Genomic DNA, 24,207 nt, shown 5'->3' on the forward strand with positions numbered 1-24,207 from the left:
CGGACAAGAGACTAATCCATCGGTTCTTCCAAAACCACGAACCCGAAAAAACTTTCCATTGCCCGAAAAACACGAGCGATTCCTCCACGATTATTTTTTTCTAATATAGTCAAAAAGTCTTAACTAACTGAACTGATCTGACCGAACCCGTAAGTCCCATAGTCAGATCAAAGAAAGATTGCACTTGGATCGAGACCAACGCTTTTTTTCTCTTTGAGAGACAGAGCCGTTGATTCTTTTCCATAGAACAATTTTTGTCCCGGATTTACTTCATCTATCGTACCATAACAGAATTGAGTCTCAATTTAGGGATCCATCAGTCCAACCTAAGCCCATCCAATCCCGTGGGTTAGCCAACCGCCCAACCACTGTTAAGAATTTGGTTAGGTTTTGTCTCGAGTGTACCAATGAAAGGAGTTCCTAGGTCCCCTAGCCGGATATTCATCCAAACTTAAAACTAGTCACACCACTTGCACACCCAATATGAAATTACCTTTTTCACAGATTCAGTTGTCTTTAAAACAATCATTTAATGAAATCATAGTCACTGATCATAATCCTCCAAAAAAAATTTGGTTGAATCCTTATTTCCAAATATTTTTTCATAGGTGTAGCTATGGCATTGGCAACCAGAACGCTCACCACCTGTCCACTCAGGGATCTTTTCAATGGTTCCTAGCTCATAGTATTCGACAATATATTCACATATCAAAATGGAATCTCTGTTGAAGATCAACAAGATCAACCAACGGATCCATATAAAAGAGCCATGGACTCATCCGTTGGAGGACCAGCAAGGTCAATCAACCAGATCCATGCCCGAATTCAGAAAATAACTTACTTCTTGTTTCAATATCTTCTATGACGCATACGTGGGTATCGTCGGCGACCCAGAGCCCGAGCACCGTATGGTCAGCACTCTCTATAGCATCCTTCGCAGGTGACCTAGTGCTTCACTCATAGACTGCTTCCTTGGTTCCTCATCCACCGTACCGGAAGCTCACCATTTTAATCGAACAGAGGCTGGTCAAGATCTCGGCGCTGACCTTGCTACGTGAGACGTCCTCCATTGACTCTTCGTCAGTTGTCGCAACTTTATCAAATTAGGTCTCCATGACCTCAATCACAAGACGGTCAATATGCTTCTCCAGCATTCTTGACATAAAACACTTATTTAAAAACATGTCATAAATACAATTTCTATAGCGAACTCTCGTCTTTCCACATTGTTCCACATCATTCCTCATTTATTTCATCTGTATTTCCTTTCTCATCACATCATAATCATTCACATCACAATTCACATGACACCACATCAATTCTTGTCTATCACCTTCAATTACATCACATCCATTTACACCCATCACATCTCATTCTTTCATATCCATCACATTCGTTCATTCATTCCACCACATACATTTACATAACCATCCCATCACATACATTCTATCCACATTATATCACATCACTTCTGTCCACACTATATCTCATTCATATACATCCATCCAATCGTTCATCCTGTATTACGACTACCCACATCTATTCATACATTCATATCTATCACTTCACATCTACATATATTCATGTCACATCACATCATTTTTCATCACATCACATTCCTTCGCATACACATCCACATCACATTCTTTTACATACATTCACATCCATTCTTTCACATACATCCACTCACATCCCATATCATGCATTTACATCCTGATTCACATGACATCACATCTCATCACATCTATTCACCTCACATCTCTTCACCTCTATTCACATCACATCCATCCATCCATTCATGCACATCTCTTCACCCCTATCACATCCATCCATCCATTCATGCACATCTATCTGATTCGCATCACATCTCATCATCACAACTATTCACCTCACATCTCGTCACCTCTATTCTCATCACATCTATCCATCCCTTCATTCACATCTATTTCATTCACATCACACATCGCACCACTATTTACCTCACATCTCATCACCTCTATTCACATCACATCTATGCATCCCTTCATTCACATCTATCTGATTCACATCACACATCTCATCACTTCTATTTACTTCACATCTCTTTTTCTACCTGAATTATCTTTCTCGAAAAGAGGGTGATATTTCAATTACTAATTTACTGAATTTCATTCATTGAATATTCACTTAACTGATTTCTAAATTAATCACGAATTTTGATGATGAATAAATTAATCATTTATCTGAATATTTTGACTTCGATAGATTTCTTGAATTTTCTCTTTCAGTTCATGCTCCAAAACCCCTGGTTCTAATTTCTTTTTCTGGCTGCCTCTTTATTTAAGACTAGCTTCAGGACATGTCCATGGGCAAAAACCTTTGCACATGACATATGTCTTGGTAATGTTTATGTAGATTAAACTCCCTATAACATAAATTGTTCCAAAAGAGAACCTGTATTTACAACCAATTTTGTGTTATCCTCTAATGGCAATGAGATTGCCTTATAACCTATCATTTTGTACTTAGGTAGCATGTCCAAAGCATATTATCTCTGTAAAAGCCAAATCTCCTCATGTGATCCAATCACCTCTTTACCCAAGAAGTATTGGAGCTCGTCCAAATTCTATTTTTAAATGTTCTCTTAAGAAGGATATTTACCTGATGAATGTCAACATCACTATCCCCTATGACAGTCAAGTCATCAACATAGATGACTACAAGAATAATGCCCCTGTGAGTCTTTTTCACATATAGTGAAAGATTTGTTTTAAATATATGAAATCTGATAGTAAAAAAATACTCTCCTATCTTATTTGACCATGCTCTATGTGATTGTTTTAATCCATACGAGACTTTCTGTAACGTACAATCAAAATCTAGATGTGCATGGTTCTTATATCATCCTAGTGGTTGCACCATGTAGACATCCTCTTGTAAATCACCATATAAAAAAGCATTCTTTACATCCATTTGATATTCTTAGTTTTGTAGCCACAGCAATGATTTCTCTCATGGTTGCCATCCTAGTAAATAAGATAAAAGTATCCTCATAATAATCAATCCCATAAGATCAATGCATATCCCTTGGCTACCAATCCTTTCTTGTAACATACCCACTTGAATTCTACTTTACTTTATAGATCCACTTGCACCCAGTTTACTTATTCTCCTTGGGCAAAGGCACCAACTCCTATCCAATGCATCCATCTCTTCATCCATGGCATCTTCCTAATTCTTATGTCCAAGTGCCTCCTCAAGACATGTGGGTTCTATCTCTTTTATTACTTTGACCATATAAGTAAAATGATGGAATGTATACCCATCGTATATCAACCTGTCCCACACTAGTTATTTCGTAGACTTGCGTACACCTTGATCACTACCGTGTTCTCAAAATTGTTTCAGCTACTTGTACACCAAGTGGAACAACAGTCCAGATCCCAAACTCCTCATCATCAAGACTCTCTTCTGAGCCATGCCACTATTCTCGTCAATAAATAAATGCAAAATATCACGCATTATGAAAGGCTAATTCCCCTTCTCTGTTCCCTTATGTGATACAAGTGAATTTGTTGAATTCTCACCACCTATAATACCACCAAATCATGTATCAGATTCTTGGCATTCTTTCTCAACCTTTCTGACCAAGGTCTAACAATAGACCCAATACTTGAGGACTCTCATGCTTCGCTAAGCACATGTGATTGCTGCTCTTCATTCGCTGTTGTAGCCACATTGTTGTTTATATCAACCTCTATGGAATCCTTCACTAGTGTATACCAGCTACTCATCTCATCAAACGCAACATCCTTTCTCACTCTATCTTATGAGTAATAGCATCTATAGCCTTTCTGCTCAAAGAGACATCTAATGAACTTACATTTTTCTTTCTTGGAATCTAGTTTGCTTCTCACCTGATCTCGTACATGTACATATGCAATGCTTTGGACTTTCTTGGGATCTAGTTTGCTTCTCACCTCATCTGGTACATGTACATATACAATGCTTCAGACATGTTTACATCATGTAAACATGTAGCAATACGTTGGACTTGCATATTTTTCAACCCTTGAATATTGATATAACCAATACATTTATGCCAAATGTCAATGTCTACGATCACATGTACCATGTGCAGACATTGCACCATTTACTTCAAGTATCTATATATCATGTAAACATTATGTCAATTATGTTGCCCTTTGCAACCATGTAGCACTTGTTATTGAAATATTCTACATATTAACATTATTGAGAGTTAAGCCTCACTTAGGGACCCTACTTAATCATTTGTCCACAAACCAAGTTCTTTGTGATGTTTGTAATATGGAGTACATTAGCCAAATACTTCATTTTGCCAGTCTTCATAGATAGTAACACCGTACCTATATACACAATAGGATGTGCAGTATAATCACCTGTTTCACATACCGTGGTTTTTCCATTTTCTATATACCTCTAAGCCACTCACCATCACTGGTCATGTGATTAAAAGCACCTGAATAAACATAGTATACATCTCCAAAATTTCATGCATCTATAGTAATGGAAGTAAGCATATGCAACATCACCAAAAGTTGTTTCACTTCTATCTTTAGCTTTCTTGCTTAAAGATCCATAGTTCCCTCACTACACTTCCCACTTTTGATATCATTCTACTTTTTATAGCAGTCCTTTTCTATGTGACCTAGTTTGCACACTAATAGTGTTAGCTTATATCATCTCCTATTGGTGGCTTTTCTAGTATTTGTGGGGACATTTCTATGCTTAGGCATTCTCCCATTTTTTCCCATATTTTTTCCTATTCTATGGGCCTTTGATGTGGGTTTCCCACCCATTTCATGGAGAATTTCACCTATTTTCAGGTCATGTAGGCCACTAGGAGGCAGGCGGCCAGCTCATGCTGGAATATATATATATGGACTACTGTCTTTCTCATTTTATCATCATTCCTTGATCATTCTTGGTGAGCACCTTCAACCCTCTGCCTATGGAGTCCACTCCTCACCTATGGACTAGTTGTATCCACTCTTTTCTAAAAATTTGGAAAAAAACCCATCCCCGTTTTGAAAAATGGGATCATGGTGAACTTGTCCAAAATTTTATCAAAAAACCCCTCATGTGACATATCATTGGAAAGATCTTGAAGAGTAGAATCTAGATCTGTAATCTCCGACAAATTTAGAGTTGGCATGTTTAAGATATATCCAAAATTAAATGGAGTGATAAATTCCCAAAATATGAGATTTTTCCAAATTATCTAATATTGAGACTTGAGATTAATACATCAACGTTTTGTTGTTTTCTCTTATCTCTCTCTTGGAGCTTCAACATTTTTGTCATTTTTCTACATCTTTTCGTTGTCCTCTAACATGGTATCAGAGCTCAAGAGACACCTAGACCTAGAATTGTTGATTGTTGGAGGCTGATTGGTGCTGATTTTCTACACTTTCACGCAAACTTGGTAGCTGTCCACAGTGGTTCATACCTATGTTTTCTTCTTCGGAGGGACAGATCTGCATTTTTTTCTCCTCTCCACTCTCTTTCTTTCCCGCCCACCCACCCTACAATTGCAAAGAGAAGCTCTTAGGCTCTTTTGGTGGTTGCATTTTTCAGAGGAGGTACATCATGGCTCTCATCCAACCCCAGGCAACCCCAGGCAATTCAGATACCCACTCTTCTGACTTTTCCTTCAGATGCCAAGTTGGATGGCACAAACTATGACATCTGGAAAGTCATGGTGGAAGCAAGCTTGGAGACTTATGATCTTTTAGAGTTCATCACTGGATCGCTGCTCCAGCCCAACCTAGACACCGCAGAGGATGAGGGTACGAGGAATGCCCTTACGCACGAGGCTGATCTATGGGATCGGCTTAATGACCGTGCTCGGTCATTCATTCTACAGAACTCTCAACCCTCAGTCATCTCTCACATTAAACGGGATACCCATGCACGTGTTGCTTGGAAGAGACTCTCTGACATCTACGGCCAGAAGACACCCATGAAGAGAGTTTACCTGGAGCTTCAAATGTTGAAGCTTTCTCCCACTAATTCTACTTCTATGCGGATGACATCAACAAACTGCAATTATTGCGATCTGAGATTTCTGGTGCGGAAAGGAGATTTCCTCTGAGGATATGGCCATCCGGCTACTTGCTCAGTTGTCCCTGAAATATGAGGGTTCTATTCTTCACTTCTTAACTAAGGACAGGTGGAAACCATTACCTAAGATGAGTTGGTGCCTTTGGTCCTTGATCAGGAGAGAAGATTCAGGGATTCTTCTTCAAAGAAAGGTAGTCAAGCTTTATTGGACAAAGAGGGGGGCAACCCAAAAGAGGCAAAAGTGGGGCACCTCCTTCTAAGGATTCTAAGGACTCCAAAGACTTCACTGATGCAAAGCCGAAGGGCTCTTCAACTTCTAATTCTTCTGGAAACCAAAAGGTTTGTGATTATTGCTCCAAATAGGGGCACTTATGGCGATAATGACGGAGTTGCATGCCGGATTTGGAAGGGAAGTGAAAGGACAAAGGGGCAAGTTCATCCCCGCCAAAGTTGTGGAGTCGTCAGCGTTTGTCACCATGATTGATCTCAAGTCCGAGACTCCCGCTCCAATGGTTGAGCAAGCTCTTCCTTCTTGTTCCCACTCTTCTCAGTGGATTTTGGACTGCGGTGTTACACAACACATGACTTATCGCAAGGATTAGCTTGATGTACTGCAAAAACTGTTAGAAGTCATCTCCTGTCTAGATTTATACACCAGGGCCTTTGTTGTGGGTGTGCCCGCCCTTATGAGGTGTTTTATCATTTTTCCTCTCTCCCGCATTTTTTCCCTATTTTTTCCATTTTTTCTATGGCTTGGGTGGCCTCCGTATGGTTACAGGAGGGCATTTATGCTGGCCGACTGAATCTGTTCTGGCCGACTCATTGAAGCTGGCCGACTGGCTATTTTTACTGGTCGTGGAGATTCAGGACCAGTCAGCTGCCTGTAGCATAGGCCGACTGGTCTGTGGGACCATATAAATAGGCCTCCAGCCCCCCATTCCATTGTGTATCATACATCGGGATCTTCTTGTGTATATAGAGCAGAGTTACATGCCTACATCTCTCTCTCTCTTGTGCTGTATTTTTTCTGCATGCGTTTTTGCTCTTGTGTTCCCAGATCTGGTCATCATCTCCGCTACGTATTCTGACATGGTATCAGAGCCCTAGGCTCATGATAGATCTTGGGCATTTTTTTTGAGCAAGAGGGGGAGCGTTAGGCTGCTGATTGGTGGACTGTTTTGGACTGTTCGGTAAGAGGAGAAGCAAGAGGAAGGCGGGCTGATTTGCTGGACAGCCACTTGCAGGTTTTAGTTCTTCTTTGTTCCCACCCACGCACCCTTTTCAGAGTATATCCCCGCAATGGCAGATCTGTTTGAGATGGCCGAGAGGCATGTGAAGATCCCGACACTCCCCACGTTCTCGGTGGACCGTGAGTTGGACGGGAACAACTACGGCATATGGAAGGTTATGATAGAATCTGTTCTGGAGTCTTACGACCTCGCTGATTTCGTCATTGTTGGGGTTCCACGGCCGGAAGTAGAGGAAGGGGAGTTACCATCGATCCGAAAGGACCGGGAGGCTCAGACACACATGTGGGATCGTGTCAACGCCAGGGTCCGTTCATTTATCTTTCTCAACTGCACACCACAGGTAATCAATCATGTAAAGCATATGACACTGGCCAAAGGTATATGGAAGCATTTGCTCTTTACAACAGGGTATCACCCATGAAGAGGATTTCCTTGGAAGTACAGATGCGGGAGCATATTAACAAGCTGCAGGCTCTTCAGCAAGAAGTTCTTCAGGCTGGGAAGGAGATATCGTCAGAGGACATGGCCATAACGTTGCTGTCACGCTTGCCCTCTTCGTACTCAGCATTTTACTCGTCTTTGATTACCAGTGGTGGCAGGCTCAGCACCATCACGTGGGAGGAGCTTGCGCCCATGGTCCTGGACCAGGAGGAACAATTCACGAACCCTCCTCAGGGTGGAGGTTCGGAGGCCTTAACTGGCTAACGGTCGAAAGGCCGTAACAGGGGCAAAGGGAAGGCTTCGTCGGAGAAGTCTTCTAAGAAGAAGTCCGTTACTGACCGCGAGAAACTAAAGGCAGAGAGGACCTGTAATGATTGTGGCGAGAAAGGCCACTATTGGAGGCAGTGTCCCAAGCGGAAGACCGAGAAAGGTGAAGATTCCTCAGCAGCAATCACTCCGGCTTGTGTGCACCTGGAGGTGGTGGACACCAATGTTTCATTTTCTTCATCAGGAAGGGAGGAGATTGGAGGACTCTCCGCAACGGATACTCGGGAGGGGATTCTCGATAGTGGTGCTTCCAGGCACATGACTCCTTCCCGTTCCGGTTTACAAGATCTCTGTAGGCTTTCTGGTCACATACTTACTGGGGATACATCCACTATCCCAGTTCACAGTGAGGGCAGGATGGAGATAGTTCCCGATGGCAGAGGGGGGAAGCATTCCTCCTAGGTGTTGTATGTTCTGGCACTTGGTTTTCACCTGTTGTCAGTGCATCAGGTTTGCAAGACTGGCGTACGGGTGGAGTTTGATGAGCATTTTGTTGCTCTCCGGGACAAAGCAACAGGCCAGGTGGTTTGGGAAGGCGGAGTGGAGAATGGAGTTTACAAGCTTTCAGCACTCTCTCTCCTAGGTCCTCAGGTTTGTGATGAGTGGCAGTCTGGTAATGGCCACTTAAGTGTGGATACGCTGCAGGTGCGGGCTTTCCGGGAGATGGTGGATAGCTTGTAGTAGATGGCAGCAATTGGCAGGAACTCTCTTGTACTGATGTTGGTGGTTCTTGTGTTCGTGAGTCAGATGAAATTGAACAGGTCACTTATGCTCTGATGTCTCGTCGTATTCGGGACAAAGAACCTCCAGTAGTTGAGGATGTTCTTTCCACGGGGACCTTTCGGAAAGCCAAGCAGGTGGCAGGTGCTTACTTGAAGGAGGAGGTGGTTTCTCCAGGCTTTGTGGTTCCGGATTCAGAGGGGGTGGTTGACAGGTTTCAGAAGGCCTTGTGTGGTCTTCATAAGGTTTCCAGGACTTGTGTGTGCACCGTAATACAGGTGTTGATCCTTGTGAGCAGTGTGATGCCTCTTTGACTCAAAAGCAGAATGGTTCATGGATCTGGTTGATGGACACCAAATTGGACGGGAGCTTCCTGATGAGGCAGTTGAGCTCATGGTTGCAGATGACTCTTTGGGAGGCAGGATTGTGTTTCCTATGGTTTCTGCGGCATGCGAAGGATTCATGGACTCTTGTACACAGGAGGGGGATTGTTGGATTGAGTCCGACTCCACGGCTAGAGTGACTCGGTTTGGGGAGGAGATCCGGACACGAGGAGATCTACTCTAGGAGCAGTCTTACGGAGCAGTAAGAGGCAGTCATCTTTTGCCTTGTCGCAGACAGAGGCAGAGTACCGGGCTGCTTGTGATGCTGCTTGTGAGGTGGTGAGGATGCAGAGGTTGCATTGCAGGTTTGGGCTTCCACTGGAGGAACCCATGGTCATCCAGAGGCACTTTGCTCGTGAACAGATCGTTGCTGATGACATCTTGCTAGAGTTCTGTTCGACGGAGGACAGTACGATGGACCTCTTCACGAAGTCGCTATCTCAGGATTTGCTCAGGCGGCACCCCAGCTCCCTGTGGTTGTTTTCATAGCCAGGAGCTGAGAGGGGGTGTTAGAAGTCATCTCCTGTCTAGATTTATACACCGGGGCCTTTGTTGTGGGTGTGCCCGCCCTTATGAGGTGTTTTATCATTTTTTCTCACTCCCTGCATTTTTCCCCTATTTTTTCCATTTTTTCTATGGCTTGGGTGGCCTCCGTATGGTGACAGGAGGGCATTTATGCTGGCCGACTGAATCTGTTTTGGCCGACTCGTTGTAGCTGGCCGACTGGCTGTTTTTACTGGTCGTGGAGATTCAGGACTAGTCGGCTGCCTATAGCACAGGCCGACTGGTCTATGGGGCCATATAAATAGGCCCCCAGCCCCCCATTCCATTGTGTATCATACATCGGGATCTTCTTGTGTATATAGAGCAGAGTTACACGTCTACATCTCTCTCTCTCTTGTGCTGTATTTTTTCTGCATGCGTTTTTGCTCGTGTTCCCAGATCTGGTCATCATCTCCGCTGCGTATTCTGACAGAAACGTCGTGGAAGAGTTTCAATTGGAGATAACTCTACTATCCCCAATGCCCCTTATTCTAGATGGCAATGGAGGGAAGTACAGCTCGAGAGTGGTATATGTGTCATATTTAGGATTTCATCTCCTTTTTGTACATGAGATTTGCAAATTGGGCACTAAGGTGGAATTTATGGAGGACTGGGTGATCATTCGGGACCCTCTCACTAACAAGATCCTTTTGGCAATGCATCGAGGACCATGGCCTCTACAAACTCATGGCTCTTTACTCACATAGGTACCTGCACAAGCAATCTTTGGCATGCTAGATTTGGGCATCTTCATTTGGAGGCCTTGTGGAAGGCTTTTCGAAAGCAGCTGGTGGATGGATTACCAAATGTTAACACACGTGACATCCCTTATCACTCTTGCCTCAAAGGGAAACAACATTGGGAGGCCTTTCCAAGAAGGCTACACTACGAGCTATGGCACCTCTAGAGTTGGTTCATGCAGATTTGTGCGGCCCAATGCGCACTCCATCTCTTGGTTCTGCCAGTTACATTTTTCTCTTGGTTGATTATTTTAGTCATTATACATGGACCTATTTTTTGAAGTCCAAAGATGAAACTTTCAACAACAGATTCCAAACATGGAGAAGTCGGGACACTCTCTCTTGACATTCCAAGTTGACAAAGGTGGCAAGTTTACTTCTCATCAATTTAACTAGTATTGTGAGTAGCATTCAAAGGGAGTTTGCCAACACAAGTACTCCTTCAGAGAACGGCGTGGTGGAGCGGAAGAACCGAACGATGATTGAGATGGCTCGGACTATGTTGGAACATCAAAGTCTTCCTCAAAAGCGTTGGGCAAAGGCATTTGCTATTGTTGTTTATATTCTCAATCGGCCCCTACTACTACTGTTCCAGGACAGACTCCCTTTCAGACCTACCTCGGTAGAAAACCCACAGTTTCTCATTTTCACATTTTTGGGTCTGATGCATTTGTTTATGCACCTGATGGTGACAGGGGGGAAGTTGGACGCTAAGTCCAAGCATCATATTTTGGTTGGTCACAGCTCAGAATCTAAAGGTTATCGGCTCTACAGTCCTTCTACCTCAAAGATCATCATTAGCAGAAATGTGGTGGTTTATGAGACTTCATCTTCTATTTGCAAAGGGGGATTCTTCATCTTCATGGGCTGATTCGACTCAATCTCTCCTTGGTTCCTCGCTAGATCCTCATGTTCCTCTTCCTCGACTTGACCAAGCACATCCTCGAGCACCTCAAGTGGATGAATCATCCAACATTGATCAAGAGGAGGAGATTTTGGTGGATGCTCCACAACAGATGCTCCACAGAAGGCTTCATCTCAGGAGCAGGGTTCGACTTCTAAGGGGGGATCTCAAATTCCCAATTGGTTGTACCTGACATTGCGGGACTTAGGGGTAACACGGTTGCCTTCACCTCCAACAAGGGATCCCCGTCGATCGAAGTAGTGCGTACCATGACAACATCTCAAGAGAACCTGTGCGTTAATTATGCACTGATGTCACGCATCGAGAAGGACTCGGAACCTACTCATATTGGGGAGGCGCTTTCCAAACCAACGAAGCGGGCCATGGAAGCAGAGCTTGACTCTATTGAGCAAAATCGGACATGGGAGCTGGTTCCTAGACCAACAAAGTGGAAGGTGATTGGTGTCAAGTGGGTCCATAAGACCAAGTAGAGATTGGATGGGACTCTGGATAAGCACAAGGCCAGGCTTTTGTGGTTGGCCAAAGAGTATTCTCAAAAAGCTAGTGTGGATTTTGATCATACCTTTGCAGTGACTGCTGGGATGGCAACCATACAAACTATTCTTGCTCTTGCTACACACTCTCATTCGCCTATCTTTCAGATGGATGTCGAGTCAGCATTCCTCAACAAGGAGCTAAAGGAGGAAAGTTCATGTGGAATAGCCCCCAGGATTTCAGGTTCCTGGCTCCAAAGTTATGGTCTACAGGCTGAGAAAGGCCTTATATGGTTTGAAACAAGCCCCCAAGGCTTGGTATGAGAAGATTGATGCTTTCTTTCAATAGAAGGGTTTCAAGCAGTCGCGCTGATCTAAATTCCTATGTGGACGACTTGATCATCACATTGCTCAGACAATCATTGTCCTCAGTCAAGAATTTGAGATGACAGATCTTGGGTTGCTTCACTTCTTTCTTGGATTGGAGATTTTTCAGTTCTCATATGGCATATTCATTTCTCAGCAAAGGTATGTTATAGAGTTGTTGGAGGCTTTCAGGATGATAGATTGTAAGCCCATCACTTCCCCCATGGACCCCGGCATCAAACTTTCCTCTTCTGGATCCGATCCAATGCCAAATACACTTCTGTACAAGAAACTAGTTGGTTCCTTGATTTGGTTCCTCAACACACGGCCTGATTGTGCATTTGTGGTGGGAACTCTCAATGCTTTCATGCAGGCACCATTGAACACTCGTTGGCACACAGCACTCCACTTGTTGTGGTACTTGAAAGGCACCAAGGACTTTGGCATTTTCTATGGAGAGGGGGCCACTTTGTGTGGCTGGAGCAACTCCGAATGGGCTAGAGATTCGGATTCCCGATGATCCACTACAAGGTATTTCTTTACTCTTGGATCTGGCACTTTCATCGACTGAGGCAGAGTATCAAGCAGCTTGTTTGGCTGCTTGTGAGGTGATTTGGTTGTGCGGCGGCTACTTGAGGAGATCGATTTTTGACAGTAGAAGCCTACCCTTGTCTCATGCGACAACCAGAGTTGCTAGGCTATTGCTAAGAATCCGGTATTTCATGCATGGACCAAGCATATGGAGATCCAGTACCACTTTGTGCGGGAGCGGATCTTGGAGGGAGATTATCCTCGAATATTGTCCTACCTAAGACAACGTTGCAGACTTAATCACCAAAAGATTATCTTAGTCAGCTGTTGGCATTAATGGCAGCTCCTTCGATCTTGGGCCACCCTGAGGACCTGAGAGGGAGTGTTTAGCATATATCATCTCCTGTTGGTGGCTTTTTTGGTGTTTGTAGAAGGCATTTCTATGCTCAGGCATTCCTCATATTTTTCCATATTTTATGGGCCTTTGATGTGGGTTGCCCACCCATTTTATGGAGTATTTCACCTATTTTCAGGTCGTATAGGCTGTTGAGATATCGAGCTCATCCAGTGAGGCGGTGAACAATGATGACCCGCCTGGGGGATAGGCCCCACACTTACACCACTGGCATGGTTGGTGAGATCATGGGTGATGGCCAGTGGGATGACAGGCTGTGTGACAGCCATTCTAGAGACTGGCATAGTTATAACGCCAGCTCATTTAGTTGGGTTCACACTATAGAGAACCCGTGTATGTATTGGTTGAGTACCTTTCATATTATGAGTACTCTTATCTTGTATATGGTGTGTTGAGTGTTAAGTGAAGAAGAAGAAGATTTTTAGCCTCTCACCTTGTGTGTTCTCTATTAGGGTTTTGTGAGTGTGTGTGTGTGATTGCAAGAGCTCAAACTCTCTTCCCCCCTGCATCTTTTCATGGTATCAGAGCCTGGTTCGTGCTAAGGGCTAAGCTGCAAGCAAGAGAACCATAGGAAGCGGTACGAGGGTAAGAGCTTCAACTACTCTTCCCTATTTGTGTTGGTGACTACACCCTTGTCAGGAGCTCTACGGGAGGCACCGGCAAACGATCTCTGATTGAGGAGCTTTCTTCGCGGGAGTAAAGCTATAGGGCAACTATACCGTCCTATCGGATAATATTTTCTGGGCCGAAAACGCGTTTCAGGCACGTCTGGACCTCCGTTTTTCAGAAAGCAGGCGATTTCGAGCACTGCGAGTAAGTCACCGATTCTCTGCAGAACTCTGTTTTAAGAACTGCAGGAAGACAGATTGGCTGTGCAGACACAGTGTGTGCTGCAAAGAGGTCAACAGTTGCCATTGGGTGTATGTATGCATATTGAAGTCACTGGTTGACATTTGAGAGTACTAGAGTACCGCTGCAGAAAATACAACAGTTTGTGCAGGACAAACTAGAGTGCTGTTTCTGGTAAAATTGTGTGTTTGGCAAGATGTCAAATGATGGGATAACCCAGATTGTGGCTGAGAAGCTTGATAAGAATAACTTCCATGCTTAGAGGTTTAGGTTGACGAATTTCCTGATGGGAAATGACTATTGGGACTACATAGAAGGTGAGCATGAAGAGGCACCGGAGATACCGGACATAAATCCGACTGTTGCAGATGTGAAAGAGTTTAAAGACTGGAACCAAGGAGCCAGGAAAGTTATGTATTAGCTCTCCATTAGTATACAAGACGCCATGATTGGGCACATTCAAGATGCCAAGTCCCCCAAGGAGGCGTGGGACACCTTGGTAGAACTCTATGAAACAAATACCAAGGCACGCAAGATACAGTTGAAGAACGAACTTCATACTGTGGAGAAAAAGAGCATGTCTGTGAATGACTATGCATTGAAGATAAAGAGTATTGTGGAATCCCTTGCATCTATTGGTATGTCAGTAGATGATGATGATAAGGTGGAAGTCTGCCTACGTGGTCTCGGGCCACAATACAAGGCGTTCAAGACGTCTATTCAGACTCGGAAAAACATTCCCAACTTTACAGATTTGATGTCTATACTGATTATAGAAAAGAAGAGCTTGGGTGAAGACCAACAGTCTTCACAAAACAAAAACAGTTCAGAGCAACAGGCCTTCTACACAAGTTCAGGTAGAGAACGAGGTAGAGGAGGCCGTGGACGCGGTCAAGAAGGTGGCCGAATAGGTAATCAGAATTAAGGCCAGCAACAACAACAACAACAGTCCCAGAATACACAACAACAACATCAACAATACACAAGTGAAAGAGGCAAATTCAGAGACAGGGGGAGTCAAAGAGGTCGTGAAAATTGACAAAGGCAGTATAATGATGCACGTCAATGCTTTTATTGTGGTAAGCCTGGACATGTGCAGGTAGAGTGTTATAAAAAGCAGGCTGACATGCAAAATGAAAAATTGCAGCAAAACAACTACGCATCCTCAAGCAGAAATAATGAGAATAATGAAAGGTTGTTTGTTATGCAGCATGTCGTGAATGCCATGTCTGAAAATGTTGAAGCAGCACAAAAAGATGATGTATGGTATGTGGATTCAGGCGCTTCGAACCACATGACAAGTCATAGGGAGTGGTTCAAGAAGATGAAAAACCCGGAAAGACCAGGTTTTGTGGAAACAGGAGATGACACTGTTCATCCAATTACCCATGTTGGAGATGTGCCATTGTCTATGCAGGATGGCAAAGTGAAGTACCTTGCAGATATACTTCACGTTCCGAACATAACAAAGAATCTGGTTTCAGTTAGCCAGATGATTGAGCAGAGGTTTGCAGGTTCGATTTAACCCTGATGGTTGTTATGTTGAAGACTTTAAAGACAAGTGCAGGTTAGTTGCAAAAGGCAACAGAGTAGACAGAATGTTTACATTGAATATAGACATGCCTGAAATGAGTGATGTGATGTTTGCAAATGGTTCAGGAATTGTTGCAGACACAGACATTTGGCATAAAAGAATTGGACATGTGAATGTGCAGCGAATGAAGTCTATGCAGATTAAAGGAATTGTGACACGACTGCCAAAGTTTAAAGTGGAAGGTATGCAGAGAATATGTGAAGCATGCCAATTTGGAAAGCAAACAAAGCATGTATTTCCACGTAATAGATATGTGAGCAAAAATGCACTAGATGTTGTGCATTCAGATGTATGGGGTCCTACGAAGACCATGTCTATGGGAGGCTGCAGGTATTATGTGACATTCATTGATGACCACACAAGGAAAGTGTGGGTATATTTCATGAAGGAGAAGAGTGAGTTGTTCAGAGTTTTGGTTGAAAAGCAAACAGGGAAATATGTAAAGTGCCTAAGATCAGATGGAGGGGGAGAGTACTTCTCCAATGAGTTCTCTGAATTTTTGAAGAAGAATGGTATTCCGAGACAGTTTACATGCAGATACACACTCCGCAACAAAATGGAGTTGCTGAGCGAAAAAACAGACCCATTACTGAGATTGCGCGAGTATTGATGGAAGAGAAAAATATGCCGCATAGCTATTGGACTGAGGCTATTTCTATAGCAGTATACATCATGAACAAGACTCCAACTGCAACCATACATGATGTAACTCCAGAGAAGAGGTTTACTGGCAGAAAACCAGATTTGTCTCATCTGAAAGTTTTTGGATGCATTGCATATGTGCATGTGCCAGATGAGCTGAGAACTAAGCTGGATCCGAAAGCTAAAAATTGTGTGTTTATTGGATATTCCCTTGAACAAAAGGGATACAGGTGCTATAACCCTGCTACACGTGAGTTGAGGGTAAGGAAGGGATGTTGTCTTTGATGAGATGAGCAGCTGGTATGCTGGAGAAAAAGAAGCTGTTAGAGACTGATGTGAGTGGAAGTGTGGTTACACAGAATGCAGATCAGCAATCACAGTCTTTGAGTGGACCAGGAGAGTCCTCATCTAGTGGATCTGTTGATAGACCATGGAGTGGTAGGCTGCATCATAATACCAGTCCTGCAAATGTGATTAGTACATCACGTAAAGGAAAAGAGAAAGTGGTTGAACCCCTTGGTATGCCTAACATTTCTGCAGGGCATTCTCATGTTGATGGAGAGTCTAGTGGCTCAGATATGAGCCTTGATGAGGAGCTTGGGATCCCAGCTATAAGAACAGCTGGTGTAAAGAAGGCTATGAAAGCCATGAATGAAAAGCTGCGAAGATCTGGGAGAGTGAAAAACCCTGTGCAGAGGTTTACCTATGATGGTTATGTGACACATCACTATGCATATATGGCAAAGGTTGTGCAAGTTGTAGAGCCCACATGCATTGATGAGGCTGTTGAAAATGTGTGTTAGAAGAAAGCTATGGATGAGGCGATGGATGCACTATATGGAAATGAGACTTGGGACTTAGTGCAATTGCCTGAAGGCAAGAAAGCCATTGGATGCAAGTGGGTGTACAAAGTAAAACATAACAGTGATGGAAGCATAAACAGGTATAAGACTAGGTTGGTAGCCAAAGGGTATGCGCAGAAAATAGCATTGATTATGAGGAAACTTTCAACCCAGTTGCCAAGATGGCAACAATGAGAGTTGTGATAGTAGTGGCTGCGTCAAAGCAATGGTCTTTACATTAGATGGATGTAAAGAATGCATTCTTGCATGGGGATTTTCAAGAAAAGGTGTATATGTTGCAACCACCTGGTTATGAGGATGTGGGTCACCCCGAGCATATTTGCAGGTTGAAGAAAGCCTTGTATGGCTTAAAACAAGCACCAAGAGCATGGTCTGACAAGATTTCTGAATATCTTGTCACTATTGGCTTTCATGTAGCCAATGCAGATTTCTCGTTGTATGTGAGACATGGTGATAGAGGGGTTGTACTTGTTGTCATCTATGTAGATGACTTGATCATTACAGGGGACCATGATGCAAAGATCTTTGATGTAAAGATCTTGCTTAGACAGAAGATGGAGATGAAGGATTTGGGGGAGCTCGGATATTTCTTGGGCATTGAGGTGATTAAGTCACCACATGGTATTGGATTACTGCAAAGACAGTATGGCTTGGACATGTTGTCCAAGTATGGTATGACAGGCTGTAAGCCTATTTCCGTGCCATTGGATCAGAATGGCAAGTTGAGTGCAGATTCAAGAGAGATTTTGGAGGACCCTACTATGTATAGGCGCATAGTAGGAAGCTTGATATACATGACGATCACGAGGCCAAATTTGAGCTATGCTGTTGGGTTGGTGAGTCAGTTTATGTAGGTTCCACGGAAACCGCATTTGGATGCATTGAGACACATACTGAGGTATGTGAGGTCTACTTTGCATTGTGGACTATTCTATGAGACTGGGACAGAGATATGTGTACATGGGTACACAGATGCTGATTGGGCTGGTAGTATCTCAGATAGAATATCTACCAGTGGATTCATGTTCTCCTTGGAGAGTGCTGCTGTGACTTGGAGCAACAAGAAGCAGCCTACGGTTGCTCTATCCAGTACAGAGGCCAAGTACAGAGGAGCTGCTATGGCAGCATGTGAGGTAGCTTGGTTGAGAAAGCTACTTGCAGATTTGGGTCTATCAATGGATAGACAAGTTGTCATTTTCTGTGACAACATTAGCAGTATACAGTTAGCCAGGAACCCAGTTTTTCATGCTCGTACGAAGCATATAGAGGTCCACTACCACTTCGTCAAAGAGAAGGTCTTGGCAGGAGACCTTGACCTTGTTTATGTCAGCACAGAGGATCAGGTAGCTGACATCTTCACCAAAGCATTGGGTACAGAGAAGCTCCGTAGATTCAGGGCTTCACTTGGTGTACATGAGATGGAGTTGAGCTAGAGGGGAAGTGTTGAGATATCGAGCTCATCCAGTGAGGCGGTGGACACTGATGACCTGCCTGGGAGATAGGCCCCATACTTACACCACTGACATGGTTGGTGAGATCATGGGTGATATGCGGCCAGTGGGATGACAGGCTGTGTGACAGCCATTCTAAAGACTGGCATAGTTGTAGCGCCATCTTATTTAGTTGGGTTCACACTATAGAGAACCCGTGTATGTATTGGTTAAGTACCTTTCATATTATGAGTACTCTTATCTTGTATATGGTGTGTTGAGTGTTGAATGAAGAAGAAGAAGATTTTCAGCCTCTCACCTTGTGTGTTCTCTATTAGGGTTTTGTGAGTGTGTGTGTGCTTGCAAGAGCTCAAGCTCTCTTTCCCCCTGCATCTTTTCATAGGCCACTAGGAGGTAGTCGTCCAGCTCATGATGGAGTATATATATGGGCTACCCTCTTCCTCATTTTATCATCATTTCTTGATCATTCTTGGTGGGCACCTTCAGCCCTTTGCCTACGGGGTCTACTCCTCGCATACAGGCTAGTTGTATCCACTCTTTTCTTGAGATTAGTACATCAATGTTTTGTTGTTTTCTCTCAACTCTCTCTTGGAGCTTCAACGTTTTTGTCATTCATCTACATCTTTCCGCTGCCCTTTGACAAATAGTTATCACTGTGCGATTTCCACTCTGATTTCTGTCATCCACCTCGGCCTTTCTGGTTTCCCCTGCCTCTAGAGTGGCTTCTTCCACCTTTCTTGTTTATTTTTACATTTGCCCATTTTCGAAACTCTTTGTTCCCAGCTTCTATCGTAATTTGATCCAGGTCACACTATTTCAAGAGCTGCAGCCACGTAATACTCTCTTTTTACTACATGGCAGAAATGTAAGGGTTGGTACAGACTGTGAATGAGTAGGGGCAGTGCCACAGCAGGCAGATGCAGAACTAGTATATATATGGAGAGAGAGAGAGAGCGCGCGCGAGAGGGAGAGGGAGAAAGAGATCTGCCCACCGCGACTCTGAAGTGCGCAAAGAGAAAAAAAAGGTTCCTAGGACAACAAAGAGGGTACCTTATTGATTCATGGCAGAGCCCCTGCGTACGAACCTTGGGGACCAATGCAACAATAGATAGCTCACCACATCTCTTCGACATGAATACCCGCTTTCTCGCCAACACATGATTCAAAAACTCTTGATGTTTCTGCCAGGAGAAAAAAGTAACCTTTTTGTGACAAAAGGGCTTGATTGGTTATGAGAAAAGAAGCCTTCCAATTCAAGCAATCTCGCTAGGCTCATTGCTTGTAGATCTCCAAGCAACTCAGCATAGGAGCTGCAGGTACTACATGTCGTGAAATAGAGAACAAGAAAGAATGCAGGAAAGGTTTCAAATCCAAATGTTACCTGTGAACCTTCGAACTCAATGCACAACTGCCTCCAAGAAGAGGTGTGTACACAACTGCCTCCAAGAGGTTTGAAAAGACAAAGAACAAGGACCTTAGCAATCTCATTGAAGCGGAGAGAGGGGACTGTAACCCTTCCCACTGCTACCAAACCTGCCGCCTTCTCTCAGTCAGGTTATGATCTGAGGCCCATGGCAGGGCATATAGTTAACTATACTCTCAAATTACTGAGAGTAACTTGAACAGCTCAAGCATCAAGATTCCTCAATTTGTGCCCCACGCCACATTCATCAGAGAAGTTTGAATTCTTGCATTAGGTGCAGCTGCATTGCTTTCTGGTAGCAGGCATAATCCAAACAGAACACGAAAGCATGACATGTACAAGAAACTGTGAAAATGCTAAAATACCACCATGATATAAACAAGAGAAAAACACAAACAAGGCTGAAGGCAAGAGTTTATGCTCCCCAGCAAGCCAGTTCCATATGCCATCACTCACATGAAGATACAGATATTATTCCATGCTTACCAAGCTCGCATGTGTCTGCGAACTGACGCAGCCAAACTTGCGAGATGTAGAGCTCGAAATTAGCCAACAGCTTAAGGACATGAGGTTTGCTTGCTCACGCTTAGTTGTTGAATAGATTTGATCCTCCGAAAAAGCAATCACGTGGATCTGGATGTAAAGGGCACAAACCAAGCTCAATCCATCAATCACACACAATCCTGTTTATTCACTTGCATGATCATGTTTCTAAGCTAAATTATTATGGCTCTGGCCATCTAAGAAAGGTGAAATTTCTTAGCGATGCTGGGAGGTAGCACAATTCCCTCACAAACCCTCCAGATGCACATCTAAGGTAAGAAGGAACAGGTTCATTTTGCCCATCTTGAACCACTTTCTGTGCTGATTGGAAAGCCTGTGCCAATGCATCTGATTTGGGGGCCATTGACAGATATACTACACACTGAGTCAAGTGGGAGCTGCATTCTTTCCCACCCGGTACCTGGCAAGCTTGATGGCAGGCAACTGCCTGCACAAGTGCTTGAGGATCCGCCATACCTATTTCTTCACTCGCAAACTTAGTGAGAGTACTAGCAATTCTCAGTGGCTCCTCGCCTTTTTCTAACACCCTTGCAAGCCAATAAACAGCAGCATTGCTATCTCCCCCTCTTATGGTCTTCAGCATAACCAACATAAGATCTGCATCATTTTCGTCCTGAGTTTTCTCAATAAACATTTGCGGCCACTGGAAGGCCTCCCTGGCATCCAGCATGGTTACTAGTAGTGCAGTCTCAATGTCTACCTGAGTAGTATTTTTTACGGCAAGATCACCAGTTCCAGCTTTTCTCTCCACAAAATCTCTGTCTATCCCTTCCCTCACAGCTGTGCTTCCAGCACATCCCCCTTCCTTGTCCACATCTGAGCTCAGCTTTGGAGGTTCCTTGTCCTTGCTTATGCCATAAGTCACCTCCCTTCCACCTACAATTTTCTTAAAAGGCTTGGCATACTCTTCTTGACTAAACTGAAAATATCCCTTTAGATGTTCCAGTACGTTGTATGGGGTGTCCCTCTTTGCAATACTAGTGTTTCCAACCTTGTCTTTGAGAGAAATGTCATCAACTTCTGTGGCGGCAGTGACTTTCCCATTGAGCTCCAGTTTTCGTCTGTGCTTCATTTTGCCAAGGGCTATGTATACAGCAGCTTCCAATGCATTCAAGGCTACCCGGGCATTGCCATCTGCAGCAGTTGCAAGGAACTGAATAACCTCATCCTCAATTGCCAAAATCTCTATTCCATCAACATCCCCCAGTGACACTCGGACACCCCTCTCGTGATCAGATATTGCCCGCTTCATTGTGGTGCAGAGATGATCAAGCTGTAGCTTCCAGAGAGTGAAAATTCGGCATCGCAGCAACAAACTAGAAACTACTTCAGCAGAAGGATTTTCTGTGGTAGCTCCAATGAATACCACATAGCCTGCTTCAATTGCAGGAAGCAAGCACTCTTGCTGGGATTTGCTAAATCTGTTTAGTGTTTCCACAAACAAGACAGTGCGCTGCCCAAACTTTCTTGCCTGCTTGGCCTCATCCAGGATCTCCTGGATTTCAAAATTTCCACCCTTTGCAGAAGATAGTGCCACAAATCTGCAAGATGCACTCCGCGCAATCAATCTAGCAAGAGAGGTCTTTCCTGTGCCAGGTGGTCCTCCAAAGATGATGCAGGGCAAACTCTCTCCATCCAGCAAGGAGCGAAGAGCACAATGTGGCCCAAGCAGGTGGACCTGGCCAAGAATCTCAGCAATGGAGTTTGGCCGCATTCTTTCGGCCAGAGATGCTAGGGTTTTGCCTGAAGGCTGGGTTTGCTGCTTGAGCCCCACTGCAATAGGTGAGACTGGCAAGGGTTTTGCCATCACCGTGTCAGCCTCATCCTGCCGTTTTCTCTTGAGGTTGCCAGCATCTTGCAGAGACGCTGCAACAACTGCCGTCGTGCGAGCAACAGCAGGCTTGGAGACACCCATTTTTCCAATCTCCTCTGGCTCAGCAGAGCGTGAGACCTTGCATGTTTTGACGGGCTCTTGCTGTTCGAGGGCAGGCTGGAGCTTCAGTTGAAGCTGAGCTTCAGCTATGTCCTCTCTGCAGAAAGGAGAGGAAGAGCCGACAGAGGCATGCCTTTCCAATGCGATGGACGATGCGAGCCAGTCCAAAGAGCTTGGCAGGGAGTTGACTCGCTTTACCACCATAGCCGCGGCACCATCTGCAGCTGCAAGAGCTCCGCCAAAGGCAGAAACTCTAGCATCTCCGGCATGGACACTGGTGTTGTTGTTGCCCCAGAGGGAGGCGGAGCGTGGGAGCAGAGCAGCGAGCTCTTCATCTTCATCAGGGCCTATCGTGTGGCCGCCAGCAGCACCATCGCTATTGCTTCCGGCCATTCTCTGCTGCCCTTGCCCTGGCTCGCTCACCATGTCTGCTTCCAAGTGGTGCTGTTGCACAACCTCTGCTCGCCTATCCAGGAGCCACTTCGTGGCCTTGAGGTTGGACTTGCCCCCTGTAGCAGCCAATGCCTGTCTCGCCATGTCCTGAGGATGTTCCATCTCCGCCACAGTGACCATGGCCATCGCCTGCTGCGAGGCCACGGCGGTCTGCTCTGGCCGTAACCCTAAGGTCAGGCTCCCTGTTGCTGAGAGGCAGGCCTCTCTTCCCTGCAACATCATGATGATAACCTACGCAGAGCAAGCTTAACTTAAGCATCATCCATTTAGAAAGGTAGGGCATAGATTTTTTCTCCTGCGCAGCCGTTACAGCGCCGCCACCTGCATACAATCCGCCACATCCAAGATGGTGCTGAGCTGACCGCTGAGTGACCAACGCGGAATGATAAAAGCGGAAAAAGATCTCTAGATTTTAGTCACTTAATAATCCTCATTGGTCGATGCACGTGCTAGGTGACTATTATATCATGTGAATAATAATATATTATAAACAGCATATATATATTAATAGTACATAGTAGTAGTAGTATTAATATATAACATATATGTTATTGGTTACCATATTGCAAGGTCGGATGAGGCTCAAGCTGAAAGGTTAGTCATGTAGTCATGTGTATATACTACAACATATTAATAACAGTATATACATACTAATAGTACATAATAGTGTATATATACATCTAACTATTAATAGTATATTGATTAAATGTTGGAGGGGCTCAAGAATAAACCTCATAGCCAACCACCTTTGAGTTATTTGGTCTTAGCCACAATTCACCTTGTCTTATTCGTCCAACATCTTTTCTTATTTCCAAGTCAAACTGAAGAGTTGAGACATTTGGTTACAGTCAAAGACAAAGATGGACATGATTCTCGACCAAAGACGTTTGGTTAGTCAAAGAGAAGATGGTTAGGATTATGGACCATTGAAATTTTGGCTTTTTTAATTCTATTTTAAAAGGCTAATATTGCTCCACAAAAGCTTAATATGGATTTAATAGACTTAATTGTCTTCTTTTGAAATGACAAATATTGAAAATGACTACATGTCACGTTGTGTAAGTAAAGTTGATGTTCACAATGTAGCTTGATCATCATGCATATGTACCTATACCTAGGGGGAAGCCCTTCACATGCATGATTTGGAAAGGGAGAGAAAAAGGTTTCAGGGCCACCCATTTCTCTAGAAATTCAGTGCTTTAAATGAGATGGAAAGAATTGCTTGCAAAATACACGA

At 44.0% G+C, this 24,207-nt stretch overlaps 1 protein-coding gene across 1 annotated transcript; it reads right to left on the minus strand.

Moving 5' to 3' along the window:
- Positions 1–20,374: 20,374 nt before the first annotated feature.
- LOC147634365 (uncharacterized) lies at positions 20,375–23,399 on the minus strand. Its single transcript, XM_086805505.1, has one exon. The coding sequence runs from the start codon at positions 23,190–23,192 to the stop codon at positions 20,745–20,747; it is 2,448 nt and encodes an 815-aa protein (XP_086661631.1). The 5' UTR covers positions 23,193–23,399; the 3' UTR covers positions 20,375–20,744.
- Between the last annotated feature and the right edge of the window lie 808 nt (positions 23,400–24,207).

The sequence above is a fragment of the Cibotium barometz genome, chromosome 11 (genome assembly GCF_041138505.1).
Source record: "Cibotium barometz isolate CiBa-2024 chromosome 11, ASM4113850v1, whole genome shotgun sequence".
In the NCBI taxonomy this organism is placed as follows: Eukaryota; Viridiplantae; Streptophyta; class Polypodiopsida; order Cyatheales; family Cibotiaceae; genus Cibotium; species Cibotium barometz.